This window comes from Neophocaena asiaeorientalis, unplaced genomic scaffold (genome assembly GCF_003031525.2).
Source record: "Neophocaena asiaeorientalis asiaeorientalis breed wild unplaced genomic scaffold, Neophocaena_asiaeorientalis_V1.1 scaffold30, whole genome shotgun sequence".
In the NCBI taxonomy this organism is placed as follows: Eukaryota; Metazoa; Chordata; class Mammalia; order Artiodactyla; family Phocoenidae; genus Neophocaena; species Neophocaena asiaeorientalis.
The window spans coordinates 17816972-17836013 of record NW_020174923.1 but is presented as its reverse complement, the minus strand read 5'-3'; the positions used below and the strand labels follow the sequence as shown (position 1 = coordinate 17836013).

The following is a 19042-nucleotide window of genomic DNA, read 5'->3' as shown; positions in this document are numbered from 1 at the left end:
CTAGACTCCTTTGCACTCCCTTCTGACAAAGGGCATTAGGTCATTCAATAAACGCTTACTGAGTGTCTTCTGTGTGCCAGGTCCCATGCCAAGTGCTGGCTCACAAAAGTGAAACCCTATGGTCAATTGCCCTGAAAGAGTTCAAAGGCCAGCAGGGAGGTGTCAGGGAAATTTGAAGGCAATACAGGGCATACAAGGGACCTAAGCTATCATGGAGGTAGCCCCCAAGTGCAAGGACCCAAGAAGGAAACCTGGGTCTGCCTGGGGCAGTCAAGGAAGGCTTCTTGGAGGAGGCAGCATGTGACATGAGGCATGAAGAATGAGTGGGGTGGAAAGGGATTGGTATTGACTGGGATATTGGTTGAGAGATGAGATAGGGCAGGGGATCAGATGCCAGGGCATTGCAGTCCCTGGGGATTTTATATGTCATCCTCAGGTGACTGGGAGGGACTGAAGAATTTTTACAGTGGAAAAATAGTATGCCATTTGCATGTTCAAAGAGTGGACAGAAAGGAGGAGAGTTTGGACTAGGGAGACCATGCAGGAGGCTATGGATGGCGATAGCCCAGGCAGGAGATGGTAAGGCCTGATGTAGAATGTAAGGCATCCAGACAAGATAAGGGATGGAGGGGGATGAGGGGTTAGGGTGTATCCTGGTCCTGAGACAGTGCAAGGCAAAGTCTTCTGACCCATGAAAATGTAATAAAAGCCATGATTTTCTTTCAGAATAAGGCATGTGTGCATAGGCACATGATGTTTTGGGCAATTATAAGGGATTCATAGTCCCTAAATCCCCAGGTTAAGAACCTAGTTCGTCGGAATTCTAAAAGGCAAAACAATATAATGGGGACTTCCCTGGTGGCCCAGTGGTAAAGAATCCGCCTTCCAGTGCAGGGGATGTGGGTTCATCTCTGGTGGGGGAAATAAGATCCCACATGCCTCAGGGCAACGTAGCCCACGCACTGCAACTACTGAGCCTGTGTGCTCTAGAGCCTGTGGGCCACAACTAGAGAGAAGCCCCTGCGCGACAACAAAAGATTGCACATGTCGCAGCAAAGATCCCGCGTGCTGCAACTAAGATCCAGTGCAGCCAAACAAATAAATAAAAATAAAATCAGGGGCTTCCCTGGTGGAGCAGTGGTTAAGAATCCACCTGCCAATGCAGGGGACACGGGTTCCAGCCCTGGTCCAGGAAGATCCTACATGCTGCAGAGCAACAAAGTTCATGCGCCACAACTACTGAGGCTGCAATCTAGAGCCCACGAGCCACAACTACTGAGACCACATGCCATGACTACTGAAGCCCGCGTGCCTAGAGCCCATGCCCCGCAACAAGAGAAGCCACTGCAATGAGAAGCCCGCACACCGCAACGAAGAGTAGCCCCCGCTCGCCACAACTAGAGAAAGCCCGCGCGGCAATGGAGACCCAACGCAGCCAAAAATAAATTAATTAAAATAAATAAATAAATAAAATAAAATTGGAAGATGGAAATTACGGTGTGAGTAGGAGTTGATATTATTCCTTTTGGCTTTTTGGGCTCTGTGGTGTCCCTTCAACTGGAGCTGACAGAGCCCAGATCCAGGGTGAGCTGTGCCTGGGATTCCTGGGAGGAGAGGGGGCCTGTAAATGGGAGGGTTGGGGTTTTGTCCTCTAGCTCAGAAGCACAGAGACCTTGAAGGAATTCCTAACTTGAATGAGAATTAGAAGTCCAGGTTTCCTCTCTCATCACCATTCTGGCCTCTATTCTGACATATGACAGGTTAGCTGGTCCACATGGAGTAATGATGGAAGCCATAGGCTGCCCAGTGGTCAGGCCAGACCAAGCAGGCTACCCTAGGGAAGATCCATGGCTGGTTCAGATCAGATTGTTAAGAACTCGAGTCAGCTACCTTCCTTCTGCCTTTTGAGTCCTCAAAACCATGCAACTCTTGTCTCTCTGACTATCTCTCTTGTGACAAGCAAAAAGGGAAACTGAGGTTGGGCTGAATCAGTAACCACAGTAGGCTTTAGTGATAAGAGCTGGCCTTCCCAGATCTCTGGGCCCCTGCCCATCTGTCTGCACAGCTCTCCTGGACTCTATCTTTTGATCTGTATCTCCCTGACTTGTTCATATTTTATTTATTTTATATATTTTTTGGCCACCGTGCGGCTTGTGGGATCTTAGCTCCCGAACCAGGGACTGAACCCATGTCCATGGCAGTGAAAGCACATAGTCCTAACCACTGGACCACCAGGGAAATCCCTCCCTGACTTGTTCATGAACTTGAGAGCACAAGGAGTCATTCATTTCTTCATCTCCAGTGTCCAGCACTGTGCCTGTTAAATAGTAGTCGCTGTGTCACTCATTCAATAACTCTATGGGTCATTGTTCTAAGTGCTGGGATACAAAGTTGAACAAGCCAGACAAGGTCCCTACACTCATGGGGCTCATATTCTAGTGAGGAAGACAGACAGTAAAGATGTAAATCATGGGATTTCCCTGGTGGTCCAGGGATTAAGAATCTGCCCTGCAATGCAGGGACACCGCTTCTATCCCTGGTTGGGGAACTAAGATTCCATATGCCGCGGGGCAACTAAGCTTGTGCGCGGCAACTACTGAGCCTGTGCCACAACTAGAGAGAGAAGCCTGTGCGACGCAATGAAGAGCCCATTGCACCACAACGAAAGATCCCGGGTGCCGCAACTAAGACTCAATGCAGCCAAAAATGAATAAATAAATATTTTTGGGCTTCCCTGGTGGCGCAGTGGTTGAGAATCCGCCTGCCGATGCAGGGGACACGGGTTCGTGCCCCGGTCTGGGAAGATCCCACATGCCGCGGAGCGGCTGGGCCCGTGAGCCATGGCCGCTGAGCCTGCGCGTCCGGAGCCTGTGCTCTGCAATGGGAGAGGCCACAGCAGTGAGAGGCCCACGTACCACACACAAATAAATAAATAAATATTTTTAAAAAGATGTAAACCATGACAATTATAAATAATGAAAAATGCTGTGAAGGAAATTAAGCGTTGTGATGGGGAGAGGGATGTTACTTGAGAGATAAGGTGACAGGGAAGATCTGAGATCTAAGCTGAAACATGAAGGATGAAAAGAGCCCGACGGAGAATACCTTGCTTAATATACGCGTGGCAAGAATAGATGGATGGATGGATGGAGAGATGAACAGACAGACAGAGCAACAGGGTAGATTCTGGTGTGAATGAGAGTCCCGCTGTAGTACTCAGTCCCTAGTATGCTTAACACAAGAGAGGAGCGTGGGCAGGATGGGATGCAATGGGCCCCAAATTCCCAACCTTGCTCTCACCTGAGCGCACATTGAACAAGCGGATTGGGCCCTAGGGGCCGCTGGGGGGCGACCGAGAGCTCATTCGTTTCCCTTTAAGGCCGGGGCGGAAGACTGCGGTGAAGGGCCTTTGTGTCGGCGGGATAGAAATAGACCTGCCCCTTTAAGAGGGCGGAGACGCTGAGTGGCGGCGGCTTCGAAAGCGGCCTAGGACGCCAGCCGCAGCTTCCCGACCACCCACCTTCGGCCTCCACCTGGGCTGCGAAGACGCCTCTCTCCGAGCTCGCCCCAGAGACTCTGTCGCCCGGACTCTGACCCTGCCACCTGGACCAAGGCCGAGGCCCCGGTGACCCCTAGAGTCGGGGTCTACCCGGCCAAACCGCGGCCGGAGACTACCGGCCGTCGCCATGGTAATGCCCTGCCTGGGACCACCCGGCCGTCCGGTCTCCTGGCCGCATGGACCTGCCTTCCGGGTTCCAGCCCCTCCCCCGTGCGAGCTGCAGGGCCGGGTTAGGGTTTAAGAGAGAGCTCGGTGGGGTCGGGAGGCCTGGGCCCTAGTCAGGGCTCGACGTGGACGCGCCCGGACCCTCAGGGAAGGCCTCTCCACTCACGTCCCTCTGGGCCTCAGTTTCCTGCCTCTTGCCTTCCATTATATCCTGGAGAACTCCTGTTCATCCTTCCCGGTGTGCTCAAACGTCACGCCTCTTGGGCCCTCCTTCTCCCCCTAACCCTTCCAGTCTGATCCTTGACGTTCCGGGATCGGTCTCCCTAACTGTAGCTCTTGCTGCTCTGGCGTCTGAGGTTAAGCACAGCCCTTGACTCTAGGAGTGACACACTTTTAATGTTGGCCACAGCAGCCCTGCTGCCCAGAACGAAGGAACTGAACTGTGGACTGGGAGGCATCCCACCCTCCTGGGACCCTAGCTTTTGGGTGTTGGATTAGATAAAAACTACTAGCTTGACTCTCAGAATCAAGGCCACTAGGCTGGGCATGCTTGGATTTATGGGAGTGTCCTTATGTTTGACAAAGGTTCCAAACACCAAACCTTTGGGATGTTGCAAAATCCTTAGGCCCACTGCACAGTGCTGGGTCTAAAGAATGACGCAGGCTCCCGTGGGCAGTCTTCTCTTTGCTTCCTCCCTCTTATTACAAGATTAATGCAGGGCTTCCCTGATGGCGCAGTGGTTAGGAATCCGCCTGCCAATGCAGGGGACACGGGTTCGAGCCCTGGTCTGGGAAGACCCCACATGCCGTGGAGCAACTAAGCCCGTGCGCCACAACTGCTGAGCCCACGTGCCACAACTACTGAAGCCCGCGTGCCTAGAGCCCATGCTCTGCAACAAGAGAAGCCACCACAATGAGAAGCCTGCGCACTGCAACGAAGAGTAGCCCCTGCTCGCCGCAACTAGAGAAAGCCCGCGCGCAGCAACGAAGACCCAACACAGCCAAAAAAAAAAAAAAAACAACAACCAAATAAATAAATCTTAAAAAAAAAGATTAATGCAAATGGACCTGAGTGAATTATTTTACAAGAAAGGATTCTAAGTCATCTAAGTCTTTAAGTAAATCCCATCTCTTCTCTCCTCATCTCTTATTCCTCCCCCCAACACTAGCAGAAAAACAAACAAACAGAAAACAGTAAACCTGACGGTCTTGTTAGAATTGGGAAAAAGCAGAGTGAGGACAGAATGTACTTGCAAACGGTATTTCTCCTCCAACCTCAATTGCTTTGTTTTCCTTTCAGGCATGCAGTCTGCAGAAGCTGTTTGCTGTGGAAGAGGAGTTTGAAGATGAGGTAAAGAAGTGTTGGTGAACAGAGATGGCAGAGAAGGTCTTAAGATGTAAACACCCAGGCCCAGAGCCCAAGTTTCCTTTTACTTGACATGTATATCTATTTTTGTCTGTGAGAGGCTGAGAAATGATGAGAAATGTAAACAACCCACTTAACTGTCTTGGAAACAAATGAAAAACCAGAAAGATGAGCTGCTTAATTGTCATACCTTTAAATTATAAGGGCCCTTGCCTGGAAGCTGTGTCACGTGGATGATTGGATTCACCTTCACGATGACATACTTTTTTTTAATATAAATTTATTTATTTATTTATTTTTTGGTTGCATTGGGTCTTCGTTGCCGCAGGTGGGCTTTCTCTAGTTGCGGCGAGCGGGGGCTACTCTTGGTTGGGGTGCGTGGGCTTCTCATTGCGGTTGCTTCTCTTTGTTGTGGAGCACAGGCTCTAGGCATGTGGGCTCAGTAGTGGTGGCTCGCGGGCTCTAGAACGCAGGCTCAGTAGTTGTGGCTCACGGGCTTAGTTGCTCCGCTGCATGTGGGATCTTCCTGGACCAGGGTTCGAACCCGTGTCCCCTGCATTGGCAGGCGGATTCTTAACCACTGAGCCACCAGGGAAGCCCCACGATGACGTACTTGATGTGGGAAGAAAATTTAGGGAGAGACAGCACAGTTACTGGACAGCAGGAGGCCTGGGGTCACCAACTGGCTACCTGAGCCAGGGCAAAGTACTGCATTCTGTGGCCTTCCATTTTCTCTCCTATCACACGTGATGGCCGTTCTTCTGCCATAAACACTCTTCCCTTCCCCCTCTCTCCTCAGAAGATGACACGTTAGACTAGATATGAAGCTGGCATGTTAGAATCACCTCTGCCGAGGCCCTACCACACACCAGTTACATCAGAATTTCTGGGAATGGGCGCAGGCAGGGGTATTCCTAATCTCTGGGTGCAGCCAGAGACCACTGAACTAGTGATCTGCACAGCTGTCTTCCCACTCAGATCTAACAGATATAGTTTCATCTAGGAGGCCCAAAATTGCTATCTCAAATCCTTTTCAGAAAGAAACAGGATTTAAATGAGTAAATCTCCAAAAGGTAAATAATTGCTTAAGAATACATCACCAGGGACTTCTCTGGTGGCGCAGTGGTTAAGAACCCGCCTGCCAATGCAGGGGACACCAGTTGCATCCCTGGTCCAGGAAGATCCCACATGCCGCAGAGCAACTAAGCCCGTGCACCACAACTACTGAGCCTGCTCTCTGGAGCCCACGAGCCACAACTACTGAGCCCGCGTGCCACAAATATTGAAGCCCACGTGCCTAAAGCCCGAGCTCCACAACAAGAGAAACCACTGCAATGAGAAGCCTGCGCACTGCAACGAAGAGCAGCCCCTGCTCGATGCAACCAGAGAAAGCCCGTGTGCGGCAACAGAGACTGAACGCAGCCAAATAAATAAATAAATAGATGAAAAAGAAAGAATACGACACCAACAGCCAGGATGGCCTCCTGACTCCAGTCTAATGTACATGGAAACTATTAAACTACATTTATAGACTAGAGTTGCTCTAGTTTTATCAATGACAAGCCATTCAAACCTACTTTTTTGTCTCCCAGTGATTTGCTTTAAAAATCACGTTTAGAATTTGTCCGGATGCCTAATTGGTGCCTAGTGAGATGGTGAATGCTGCACCAGGGACCCTTCTGGCAGCCACAGTCCCATGCTTCCCTTCCTTTGAGGCTTTTGGAACCCGAGGTTTGAAGGGAAAAGCAGACCTTCCTCAGACCTCTTAAAATTCCATCTCTGGCTTGTCTCATTCATTGAGGCCCCAAGACATAGTGACAAAGGCACTTATGGGTTCCAGTCCTGGTTCTGTGAAGTTACTTAACCTCTCTGAGTCTCCGTTTCTGTATCCATAAAACAGGGACAATAATAGTACCTATTCATAGGGTCATCATGAGAACTCATGGCGAGAATTCTGGTAAAATGTTTACATGGTACCTGGCACCCAGTGAGGTTTTTCAAATGTTAGATGTTTTGTTATCACTTGGGGACTTGATTTTTGTTTTTACAAATAATTCAAAACTGCCAGGTTTGTCAAGGACATATGCGTCCTTGTCTTTGTCTTTCAGCTTTGGAGATGTGTAATTACGGGCTGAAAAAAATGACCCTCCTGGGTCTTACCAGGTCATGGTAGGACTGCTAGGCTAGTAATGGAATTAAGAGTGAAGGACTCTGACAGCTCAAGTTTCTGTTCCATGACCAGTCCCTTTCCCCTTTCCCAAGACAGATGACATCATGTCTGAGAGTGAGCTCTTCAGCGGAAAAGGGCTGCATCAACTCCCAGGGCCATCAGGATTTTATTGCTGCTGTAATTATAATATTATTATTACTAAGTCCTAAGGTAGTCCTGTTAGAGTATGCTACTCTCCTGATGATACACGAAGCAAGAAAGATCCTTTCTCTAGCCTGGACAGTCCAGTACAGCAGCGGGGGGGGGGGGGGGGGAGGGGACCTTCCTGTCAGTTAAATCAGCAGTTCTGACACCTTCGGAACAGGTCTGTTGCTCTTGAAGGTGTCAATCTCCCCTTGCTTCCCAACCGGAATCCATACTTCATTTACCTGCCTGAAAAGCTATATTTAACTTCTATCTATTTTGCAGGCTCCAAGGACTCTCTGGCTTACTGAAGACTAAGCGTGTGCGTGTGTGTGCGTGTGTGTGTGTGTGGTGGGGGTGAGGAGTGGGTGGAGGACAGGCAGCAGGACCAGATGGATAGATGCCTAGTGCACAGGCTCGACACCATGAAGCTAGTTTCCTTGAGATGGGTGTGTGACCTTGGATGATTTGTTTGACTCCTGGGTGACCTGGTTCCTTTGCTTCTCCTACTGCTCCCCCAACTGCCGCCACCACCCCTCCCCACCCCCCACCTGAGACTGAAGAAAGAGAGAAGCTACCTGAAGACTTAACCTTAGAATGCATCCGGCAGAAGCCTCGTTGTGGGCTCCTGGGCGAGGTCAAAAGTGGTGAGAGAGTCCACCACTGCCTTTCACACCTTGGTTTCTTGTTTGCGAGTATCTGTACACACGGACACACGACGTGCCCGAAGCAGTAAAAGCAGAGTGTTTCTTGATTTCCAGATGCCAAGACCTGCTGTCTCTGCTTCTTTGTAGGATTTCTTGTCGGCTGTGGAGGATGCAGAGAACCAGTTTGTTGGCTCACGGCCTGTGAATGCTGGGTGCTTGAGACCTGTCTCTTCCCGGCCACAGGAGGCCCAGCTACTGCCATGCCCCACTGCTCCTTCAGAGGCTGCGGGCCCGCCAGCCCTGGGACTCCGCCTTTCTACCTCCGGCATGCCCAGGGCCGTTGGAGGTCCACCTTCCACAGGAACAGCTCCCCTAAGGCCTGTCTCAATGTCCAGCAGCTGGACTGGCAATCAGGGAAGAGTGACACTGACAGAAGTGCTCAGTGAGACCCCAGTAAGACCCCAGTCCTCAGTCTCCCACCCCCAGCTCACCTTCAAGAGCAAACAGCAGGTGATTGGTGGCTTTGAGGGGCCTGAACAAGATGAATTTGATAAGGTCCTGGCAAGCGTGGAGCTGGAGGGCCCCGTCATGGAGCTGGAACTTGGAGTTAGCGGTGAGGCCACAGGAATCCTGCCCACCTGGCAGCGGGAGGACTCAACATTGGCTAAAAAGGCCCGGGCAGCTGATCTGAGCAGACCTTGCCAAAAGGGGCCCGTGTCTGCAACCCACATAACTGGTATCCCGTCAGCTCGGGATGTGCCCCCGTATCCTGTTGTCCGCTGTGGGACTCCACAGTCCCGCTTGAGGCCTGGTGCCACGGGTAACCTTCCTGTCCCAACTGCCTCAGTGGTTCGCGGTCAGCAGCCCCATTGGGAAGTCTCTCCTGGTGGTCCCCCTCCTCAAGCACCCCAGCCTCTCCAAGCTGCTGGCAGGCTCATTCACAGCAGCCCTCAAAATCATTTCCCTGGTCAGCCATTCCAGTCTCCAAATGACTGCTTATCTGGCAAACCTCATTTTCTTACGCCACAAACTCCCAACTCAAGCTGTGCTACTCCCTCAAGGACTATCTCTGGATTATTTCCTCGGGGGCCCTTCCAGCCCCGAGCTCCAGCGTCTTCTGTCAAGTCTCCTGTCAGCACCCTGAAGGGCCCCCGTCCTTCCCCAGTCCCTCAAGCTGCTCTGCAGACGCCCATCGTCACGAACCACCTGGTGCGGCTGGTCACTGCTGCCAACCGGACACCCCAGCAGCCCACTTGCACTTCCACCCGCGCCAAAACGCGCCGCTTCCCCGGCCCAGCAGGGCTCCTGCCTCACCAGGTGAGTGACAGCTTCTCTCTGGCCAGAGCCTGAGCTCCCCAGGCTGCTGGGGGCCCAGGAGAGCAGCAGAGTCCCAGAGGATCTTCACGCCCCCCAGGGAGGGGAGGAAGGAAGTGCAGAGAGGGAGCGTTTCCAAAGCTGTGGAGGAAGTCAGAAGAAGTGGGAAGAATTGAATGCTTGAAAACCCACATGTGAGATGCTTAAGGCTTGAGAATGTCACAATTTCCATACGTTTGTTGAACATCTACTGTTTCCTAGCACCAGGGCAGAAAGATTCATTCACTTATATTTGCTAAAGACTGGTATGTGTTGGGCACTTTGCTTGGACCTGAGAATACAGAGATTAACATAGAAATAATTCCCGTCCTAAGGAGCTTCCAGGAGAGTGGAAGAAGCAGACACAAACGATTACACATAAAAGGAACAGGGAGAGTAGAGGTCATTCCCTGGGTGCTGGGGAGACACTGGGCTCCTTGGACTTGCTGCGTGGGCTCTGGAGGGACGAGTAGGAGGTTTACGGAGGTGTGTGTCAGAAGGCTGTGTCTTGGAGGACATTTCAGCAGTGGAAAGACGGGAGAGCATGTGCAAAGGCACAGATGCTCTGGGAGATCCACAGAATCACTCATAGCTGGTGTGGGGTCAATGTGGGGGAGTTGGGGCTGAGCTGCGTGTGTAGATTTCGGCAGCAGTGAAGAGACAGGGTCCATCAAACTACTCTTGGATCAGATCCCAGATAATTGGACTCCGAGGATCTGGTCTGGTTGTGATAGGTTACCCCCTTTCCTCACATTTGAAAGGTGTTTGAAAAGATTCCTACCTGTTAACTTGCTCTTCCCTGGCACTTTTAAGAGAAATCCAAGGAGACCTGGGATGGATCTCTGTAGGGAAGGATGAGGTCCCTGAGAAGGGGTGTGGGGAAAGCTGCCCCTTTACTCATCTCAGGCCTCTCTATTCAAGTCATCGCCCCCTTCAGGAAGCCCTGGGGTTTGTTCCTGGGCCAGCTCTAGCTTCCTCACACTCCCAAAACGATCCCCAAAGCATCTTTTTTGAGCTGCCAAGGAGGCTCCTGAGACTTCCTTAGGAGAGATGTACTATGTGTTAATTGTCCCTGGTAGTTTCCTGAACTCATTATGTAACCCAGACAAGAAGCTGTACTTGTAAATAACAGCTGCTGAGCTTGCTCTCGCCTTCTCCTCCTCTGTCCCCTTGTAGCACAGTGGGAAAAATCTGGACGACATCATGGTTTCCACGCCCCAGACTCCGACTCATGGTGCTCTGGCTAAATTCCGGACAGAGGTAACTAATTCCATGCAAATGTTAACTTCCTGGGGATCGTTTAAGAGTGAGGGACATCCCTACATGTTTCAGTAGCTGAGGATCAGAGTCTGTGCTGCTCGGCCCGTTCCCTGGGGTCACACACCACAGGGCATTTGGGGAGGTGGCAATTTTCCTGGCATAAACTGAAGCCTATCCTGATGCCAGAGGGGTGTGAACCGATACCATGAGTCCAGCTTTCTTTCCCAGCTAAGAAAGAAAGGCCCAGCTAACTCCATCTTCCCTCAGAGGAGGAGAGTGTAATAGCTGTCGGAATTGTATCTCAGGACCCCTGCCTTTCAGGTTTCTGGGCATCAAGCTGGGAAGGACCTGGCTTCATCTTGCCTCTGGTGGGTTCCCTCTTGGTGGGTGAGACCCAGCCTCCCTCCTCCCTGGGATTCTGGTTGACCTGCTCCGTTCCCAGACCCACTTTTGCTTTTAATTCTCTCTAGAAGTTTTTCTCTTTGCTGTAGCTCTGCAGATCCACCAGTCCATTTCAGCTCCAAAGCAATAAATACTCACCTGGATTCAAAGCATTTTTTTTTTTTTTTTTTTTTTTTTTTTGCGGTACGCGGGCCTCTCACCATTGTGGCCTCTCCTGTTGCGGAGCACAGGCTCCGGACGCACAGGCCCAGCGGCCATGGCTCACGGGCCCCAAAACATTTTTTAATATAATAAGGTGAATAGTTAAAGCCAGAGGCATCCCAGATAAAATATAATTGGTTTCAAAATTGCCTGGAAGCCTATAAATATATGTGGGAGCTCCCTAGCCCTAAGACTTGGCAAGTCCGTTGTAAGAGACAAGCATAGATAGCCTTTTGCATTAATGTAGTTAAAGTCAGGGCCTGATTTAAAGTAAACAAATGCCTCAGTGAAAGTACTTTTGCTAGTGTACCTTTGCTATTGCTTCTCAGTGAAAGATGTGATATGCCACAAGGTTTCACACACCATTTTCTGAACTTGGAGATACACGAAGGGAGAGAGTGTGGCCACCGTGCTGCAGGGAATTCACCCTTGCTCTCCCACCCCTCTATCCCAGCTCAGTCAAGGCCTCTAGCAAAGCGGACCTGTTAATGCAGGCTCCCCTTCTGCTCTGTTGTGCCAGATTGTTACTAGTTCCCAGGCATCGGTGGAGGAGGACTTTGGGCGAGGGCCCTGGCTGACCATGAAATCTGCTCTGGGCCTGGATGAGAGAGACCCTACCTGTTTCCTCTGTACCTACAGCATCATCATGGTGCTGCGGAAGGTAAGGGTCCTGGGTGCTGAGACCCAAAGGGAAGACCATTTTTATCCCTTTCACCAACCTCCTGCCCTGTTCCACCTTAGGAAAGGGGCTCTCTGTTTGCTCCCTGCTACCCCAGGCCTGTCTCTGAGTGGCAACGTGAAGCCCCTTTGGTTGTGTCTTCCACTCACCTGCCTTTTCACAGTATCTGGCATAGGTGGAGGTGGGTTATGGGCATGTCTCTGCACATCTGGGCCCTGAATGGGGTAGGGTAAACACACTGCTACCCCTAGAGCTCCCCAGAGATCAAAGGTCACGTGCAGACTCACGTTAGTATGTGTGCTGATGTATTCCTGCCTGTGGCCTGTGAGATGGAGCTCTATATGAATACATACACATAAACACACAAAAGAAAGGAGGCAGGGCAGACAAATGAAAGGCCCGCCAGCTTCAGGTCTGCCAGAGGGAGATGGGATGAGCCCTGTAGACTGCCTCTTGGCCCTCTGAAAAGGAGGACCATCACCACACCAGTGCTCTGCCCCCCTCCCACCCCACCCCCCTCCCTGGGTTGTCCTGGCACACTTGGGAACCTTACAGGTGGGACGTGGCTGGCTCAGCAAATGCCTCTCCTTGTAACCAGGCAGCCCTGAAGCAGCTGCCCAGGAACAAAGTCCCCAACATGGCAGTGATGATCAAGTCCCTGACCCGGAGCACAGTGGACGCCAGTGCGGTTTTCAAGGACCCCACGGGTGAGGAGTTAAGTCCTGGGAGTGTCTGACGAGTGGCCGCATTGAGGTCAGGAGGTGAGGAGGAGCCACCCTCTCCATTTGCAGTTGGGAAAATTGAGGCGGTTTCCAGCCCCCTTCCCCGCCAGGGCCCAAGCCAGTCACTGTGCTGCCCTTGGCCCTGATACTGATGGGCGGTGTGGCGTTTGCAGGAGAGATGCAGGGCACGGTGCACAGGTTGCTGCTGGAGACACGCCAGAATGAGCTGAAGCCTGGCTCAGTGCTGCTGCTAAAGCAGGTACGGGAGCTCCAGGTGGGGACCTGCTCTCCCGCCTCCCGCCCTGGAGGAAGCCCCGGGTTGTCTCTCTGGCTCCCTGCCCTCCCAGGGCCCAGGCAGAGTGGCTGCCCTAGTGCAAGACCTTGGCTCACTGGAGCCGAGTAAAGGCCTGACTGCCATCCTTCAGGGGGCAGATGGGGGTGGAGGTCGTGCTGTGAGGGGCTGGGGATGGGGTACGCAGTTCTACTCTGGCAGCAGGGCTGCGGCAGGAGTGATTTCTGTGACCCTGGTGCAGAGGCTAGCAAGGGTGAGGCAGGCGGGACTGGGTGGCCGTCCGGCAGCACCTAGCGCTCTGTCAGGACATTGGACACCTTCCCCCCCTTTCTCTACTCCAGATCGGAGTGTTCTCTCCTTCACTCCGAAATCACTACCTCAACGTGACGTCCAACAACCTGGTCCACGTTTATAGCCCAGATTCTGGGGATGGGAACTTCCTCAAGCCATCTCAGCCCTTCCCCAAGGTAAGAGGAGCAAGATGGAGTGGGGATGGGTAGAGCCGCTTTCCGCCTGGGTCTTCTGATTTCTTCCCCTCCTCTATCCTGGGGAGCAGGGATGTGAAGTGGACAGTTGCCCTGAAGTGAAAAGATGCCCTTTGGGGACAGGGCCATCTCCTCCTGTCCCTGGTCCAGCCACCTGCCAGATGGCACAGTAACAGGACCTAGAGGAGCAGCTGGCTTCTGGGTGGATCCCTGAGTGTCTGATGGCAGACCTGAACATTGGAGAGCATGGGAATCACTTGAGAACTAACCGAGTTGAGGGTCCACGATGGGGCGGGGCCCTCAGTGAGTGACTGAGGGTTGGATTTGCTGCAGGTGGCAATGCAGAGAACAGACAGCTGCAGATGGTCTGTCAGGTGAGCCAGTACTTGCTCTGCATCTTCCCTCCTGGTTTCCACCTCTGCTAGGTGAGGGGGCGCCGGCCCAGAACTCCTTTGGGAGCCAAGGGAGGCTGGGTTCCAGGCAGCTCCACTCCAGGGTGAGGGTGCAGGGCCCGGCCTTGACTTGACACACAGTGTCCCGTCTGTGGCCACCCCCACCTTCCTGGGATCCTGGGTTGTCGTCATGACCTGGCCTGGGGGTCAGGAGACCTAGGTCATGGCCCTGCTCTGCTGGAAATTTGTAACATGACCTTGGGCAAGTCCTGTCCCCTCCCCTGCTGTTGCTTTGTCTATAAAATGAGTGGGTTAGACTAGATGACATCTAGTCAAGTTACATGTTTAGTTCTAACTTGCTGCTTCTCATCTTTCTCCCTAACCTTCTTCATTCTCTCAATATCACCCCACTTCTAAAAATAGCATCTTGATTTCCTTTTTTTTTTTTTTAATTATTTTTTTGGCTGCATTGCATCTTTGTTGCTGCGTGTGGCTTTCTCTAGTTGCGGCGAGCGGGGGCTACTCTTCACTGCAGTGCGCAGGCTTCTCATTGCAGTGGCTTCTAGTTGCGGAGCGCAGGCTCTAGGGCGCACGAGCTTCAGTAGTTGCAGCGCATGGGCTCAGTAGTTGTGGCTCGCAGGCTCAGTAGTTGTGGCGCACGGGCTTAGTTGCTCCACGACATGTGGGATCTTCCCGGACCGGGGCTCGAACCTGTGTCCCCTGCATTGGCAGGTGGATTCTTAACCACTGTGCCACCAGGGAAGTCCCATCTTGATTTCCTTTTAAATTTCAAGTCACCCCAGGAATTCCCTGGTGGTCCAGTGGTTAGGACTGTGTGCTTCCACTGCAGGGGGCACGGGTTCGATCCCTGGCCAGGGAACTAAGATCTCCCTCGCTGCAAGGTGTGGCCAAAAAAAAAAAAAAAAAAAAAAAATTTCAAGTCATCCATACTTGTTGAAAAAAATTGTACAGAATAAAGCAATGTGAAACTGACCCTTCTCCACTTCCATTCCTTAGGGCTAACCATGGTTAACAGGTTTAATTACTAATTTTAATTACCTGTTCATATATTAGCTAGTTTGGGGATTGTTAACAGCTCATTTTTAATTCCAGGCTAACTCCTCAGCATAATTCTGAATGGCGTCTTCACTCTCTGCTCCGGTTATAGAGATTCCCTAAAACATCAGATACCAGCAGAATTAGAAAAGAAAATTGGCCAAAAGTTTTCTGTTTTTCTTTTATTTTTTTAACTGTCTGCTGTTTGGGGTGTTTGGCGTTTCAGCCCCCTCCCCACAGCATGGGCCTGGGTGACTGGCCGCTGCCACGTTCCTCTCTCCTGTCTTTCCTGAGCCCCCACCTATTCCTTTGAGGTTGTTTGGGCAGAACTGTCCAGAGGGATTTCAGGGGCACAGGTATTGGTAACCAGATCCTCTGTCCCCAGGATCCAGGAAGCTTCCATGAACACCTCCAGCATGAGACCGAGAAGCCTGGGAAAGGCCTCAGAATAGCGCAGAACCCAGAGGCAGGGGCATCACCTGAGAAAGAACTACTCCCAGAAGCAGGTAAGGCCGTCAGCCCACCCAGGAGCAAGAGAGGTTCTCCTTCTATTTCCTCTTGAATAGCTCAGCCAGATTGTTCCTCTTCCTGTGAGTCTTTGGATCTTACAGAATCTTAACAGAAATCCGATGTGGTGTGTTCTCTGGCGAGGCTGCAGGCCACAAACTAATTAACACAAAGAATGTGAACCGAAGCGCCCCACTTTCCAGGCCATGTGCTGTTAGCCACAGGGGGAGATAGACTGGCACCATCCTTGAGTCTTCTGTGGACTGATGGCCAGACCTCAGAGGCAGATTTCCCCATAGTGACTAAGCTCCAAGGCCCTCCAGATGGTGCTGAGGGGTCGAACATCCATGAGGTTAGGGTGGGACCAGGATACATACCTGAGAGGCCCAAATACAGACCTTTGAGGGGAGGGCCAACTTGTTCTTCAGGAGGGAGCCTCACCCAGGTGAAGCTAACACAGTCCAGGTCTGGTCCTTAGCTCTTTGATTCAACCCTGTTTGGCCCGAAAGTTCGTGGGATTATGGATAGGTGTCTCGGCGTTAACCAAATTTCACAGTAGACCAATGGATAAACCACAAAGCCCATTTCTTTATATTGTATGAAAAAGTATCTACCCTGTATGCTGGAATCTTCCCTAGAATCTTGCACTGTCTCCTTGTAGGTCAGCTTGATGACAAGCCGAGCTATCATCAGAAGGCTGCTGGTGGTCATAGTATAAGAGTGAGGCGAGTTGCCTGTAGAACGTGTGGTTGGTGTCATATCTCCACTGTAGGGACAGACCTGCCAGGCAGGCAGCTGCTGGTGGTGGCCGGGCAGCGCTAGGAGACACAAATGCGGATTCCTACTATGATTCCCGTTTTCCTAGGCTCACGCTGGCTGGCTCACTCCCCTTCATTTAACCTAGTGTTTCTTCAGACGGTCACAGTGTAGCTAGTGAGGGGCAACTTTTTTTGTTATAATCAAATTGCCGTCCTGCTTCCCTGAGCACAGGGCTGGTCACCCTAATTAAATTTGAATGCCCCAAAACTGACTTCTGTCCTTCCAGCAGCAGTGTTTATCGAGTGCTCTGTGCCAGACTGGGAGCTGGCCTCTGCAGGTATAGTTTCCAGCCTGACTGACTCTAGGGCTGCCTGATCCCGTCCATTCAGCGGGAGTTTTCTAGTTGGAAGCTAGGGCTCTGGTGTCAAAGGGATGCTACTTGGGGAAGTTGTTGACCTCTTTAAACCCTGTTCTCTCAGGTAAAGTGGGGATTATAACATGAACTACCACGAGATGCCCTCTAAAGGGGCCCTGTGAGACCAAGATGAAGTGATGAGTATAACATGGGCAGCCCTGTGCTGGCACCCAGCATGCCCCCGGTATGTGTTAGCTGCCCTTGTTAACAGAGTAGCAGTAGGGCTTACTGAGGTCAGCTCTGTTTCCAAGTTCTCAGACAGAAGCACCCCATCCAAGAACTGTAGTCAGGGACAGTTACTTTTGTCCCCTCTGCCTACGAGGCACTTTGGGGGAGGGGATGATGATGTCTCCCACTCTGCAGATGAGAAACCAGGTTAATGAACTGTGTGATTCTGAACACATCTAGTGACTCTTCCTGGCCTTCTTTCTCCCTCTGTCCAACGCAGAGGTTGCACTAGGGGACCTCTGCTCAGGCACTGTACCTCTGGATGGAAAGAGGAGCCATGAAGGCCCGAGGGGAGACTCTTTCTTAGCAAGGTGGCCCGGGCGTTTTGCCTCTGCCTTTGTTGTGTGTGGGTATGTGGGGGGCAGAGGGGAGGTGGAAGGCGGGCCGGCCTCAGGCCCGTCAGTGTGGGTGCTGGCGGCTGGGCGAGCCACCTTCCTGACAGCCCTCCCGAGGGGCGGGAGCCTTGGCTCTGAGTCACGTGGAGCCCTAATATTATCACTAAGTCTCCCCGCCCTCTCTTCCTCCCCCACCCCCGCCACCGCAGATGACCTAGATGGACTCCTGAGCGAGCTCCCTGAGGACTTCTTCCGTGGCACCAGCAGTTGGGACTCCCCCAAGGCAGGGCACCCCCCATGAGCCGGCAGCCTCTCAGCACCCAGGAGAGAGGAAGACCAACACAATTGGAAAACAAAGTTCCGGGACTTCTCTGGCTGCTCCCACCCTGGACACTTACCCTGAGAACACCCTCGTCCCTCGGGTTCTGCAGTGCCGTCACTTTGGGTCTTCCTTTGGCAACCGGAACTCTGCCCAGGATCAACTCTCCAGCTCTACTGTCCTCCAAGCCCTCGGGTGCATATCCCTTCTCCTCTCCAACAGGGAAGGTGTGCCATTCTCCCACCTCAGCTTGAATTTAGAGGATGCTGGGCCTGGTCCCTTTACTCCCTGGTCCGCGGGCAGCTGAGGAGCTAAGAGGAGCCGCGCCACAGCAGTGGCAACCTGTCCCTCTGGACAAGGAAGGAACGCTCAGACTTCCCTCTGCGTCGTCTCTTGAGGCCTGTAGCTGGCCAGCTCACCTGTGCCCAGGGCTCCCAGGAGCGGGGGCAGGAGTACGGCTCAGGTGCCTTATTCTGAAATAAAGCAGCTGCCTGCTTCACCCACCTCCCTCTCGTTTCCAGCCTCGCTGCTCCTTGTTCTGTCTGCCCTGCTGGCCAGAGCAGAGCCAAGCCACTCGTTTTCTCTCTCTCTGTCTCTCTCCTTTTTTTTTAAACTATAAACTTTTTCTTGTAGACAGTTTTAGATTTATAGAATTATTGCAAAGATGTTACAGGGAGTTCTCATATACCCCACACCCAGTCTCCCCTATTGCTGCCATCTTACATTAGTATGGTAGATTTGTTGCAACTAAAGAACCAGTATTGATACATTATTATTAACTGAATTCCATACTTTATTCACATTACTCAGTTTTCCCCTGATGTCCTTTTTCTCTTCCAGGATCTCACGTTACATTTAGCCATCATGTCCCTTGGCTGTGGTAGTTTCTCCAACTCTCCTTGTTTCTTAATGACCTCGACAGCTTCGAGGAGCGCAGGTCCAGCATGTTGTCGGATGTCCCTCTATGGGAATTTGTCTGGTGTGCCTTCATGATTAGACTGGGGTTATGTGTTTGGGGGAGGAAGACCTCAGAGGTAAGGTGCTTTTCTCATCACATCATATCAAGGGTTGGTGTTGACCTTGATCACCTGGCTGAAGTAGGGTTTGTCAGATTGGCCAGATTTCTCCACTGTCAAGTTACTCTTTTTCTCCCTTTACGCACGATACCCTTTGGAAGGAATTCACTCTGCTGCCCACACTTAAGGAATGAGGAGTTATGTTCTGCCTTCTTAAGGGCAGAATATCTACATGGATTATTTGGAATTCTTCTGCATGGGAGATTGGTCTGTTTTCCCTTATCTTTTGTTCAACCACCCATTTATATCAGTATGGACTCATGGATATTTATTTTATACTTTGGGTTAGAGTCCACTACTACTTTATTTATTTTGTTGCCAAGCAACTCTTCACCACTGTAGCTTCTCTGTACCGCTTTTCAGGCAAGAATTGGACGAGGGTCATGGGTGGGGTGTAAAAGGTCTAATTATACCAAGTTGCCAACCAACCTTGTTTTCCTTTCTGGAATGAAGGGAGGAAAGGAAGACTCT

The 19042-nt window shown here is 51.7% G+C and overlaps 1 protein-coding gene across 1 annotated transcript; it reads left to right on the top strand.

Moving 5' to 3' along the window:
• Positions 1–3602: 3602 nt before the first annotated feature.
• On the top strand, positions 3603–17477 carry HROB (homologous recombination factor with OB-fold). Its single transcript, XM_024761128.1, has 10 exons — positions 3603–3689; positions 5025–5075; positions 8238–9407; positions 10620–10703; positions 11827–11967; positions 12584–12692; positions 12881–12966; positions 13341–13466; positions 15318–15438; positions 17386–17477. The coding sequence occupies exons 1-10, from the start codon at positions 3687–3689 to the stop codon at positions 17475–17477; spliced, it is 1983 nt and encodes a 660-aa protein (XP_024616896.1). The 5' UTR covers positions 3603–3686.
• Positions 17478–19042: the final 1565 nt, after the last annotated feature.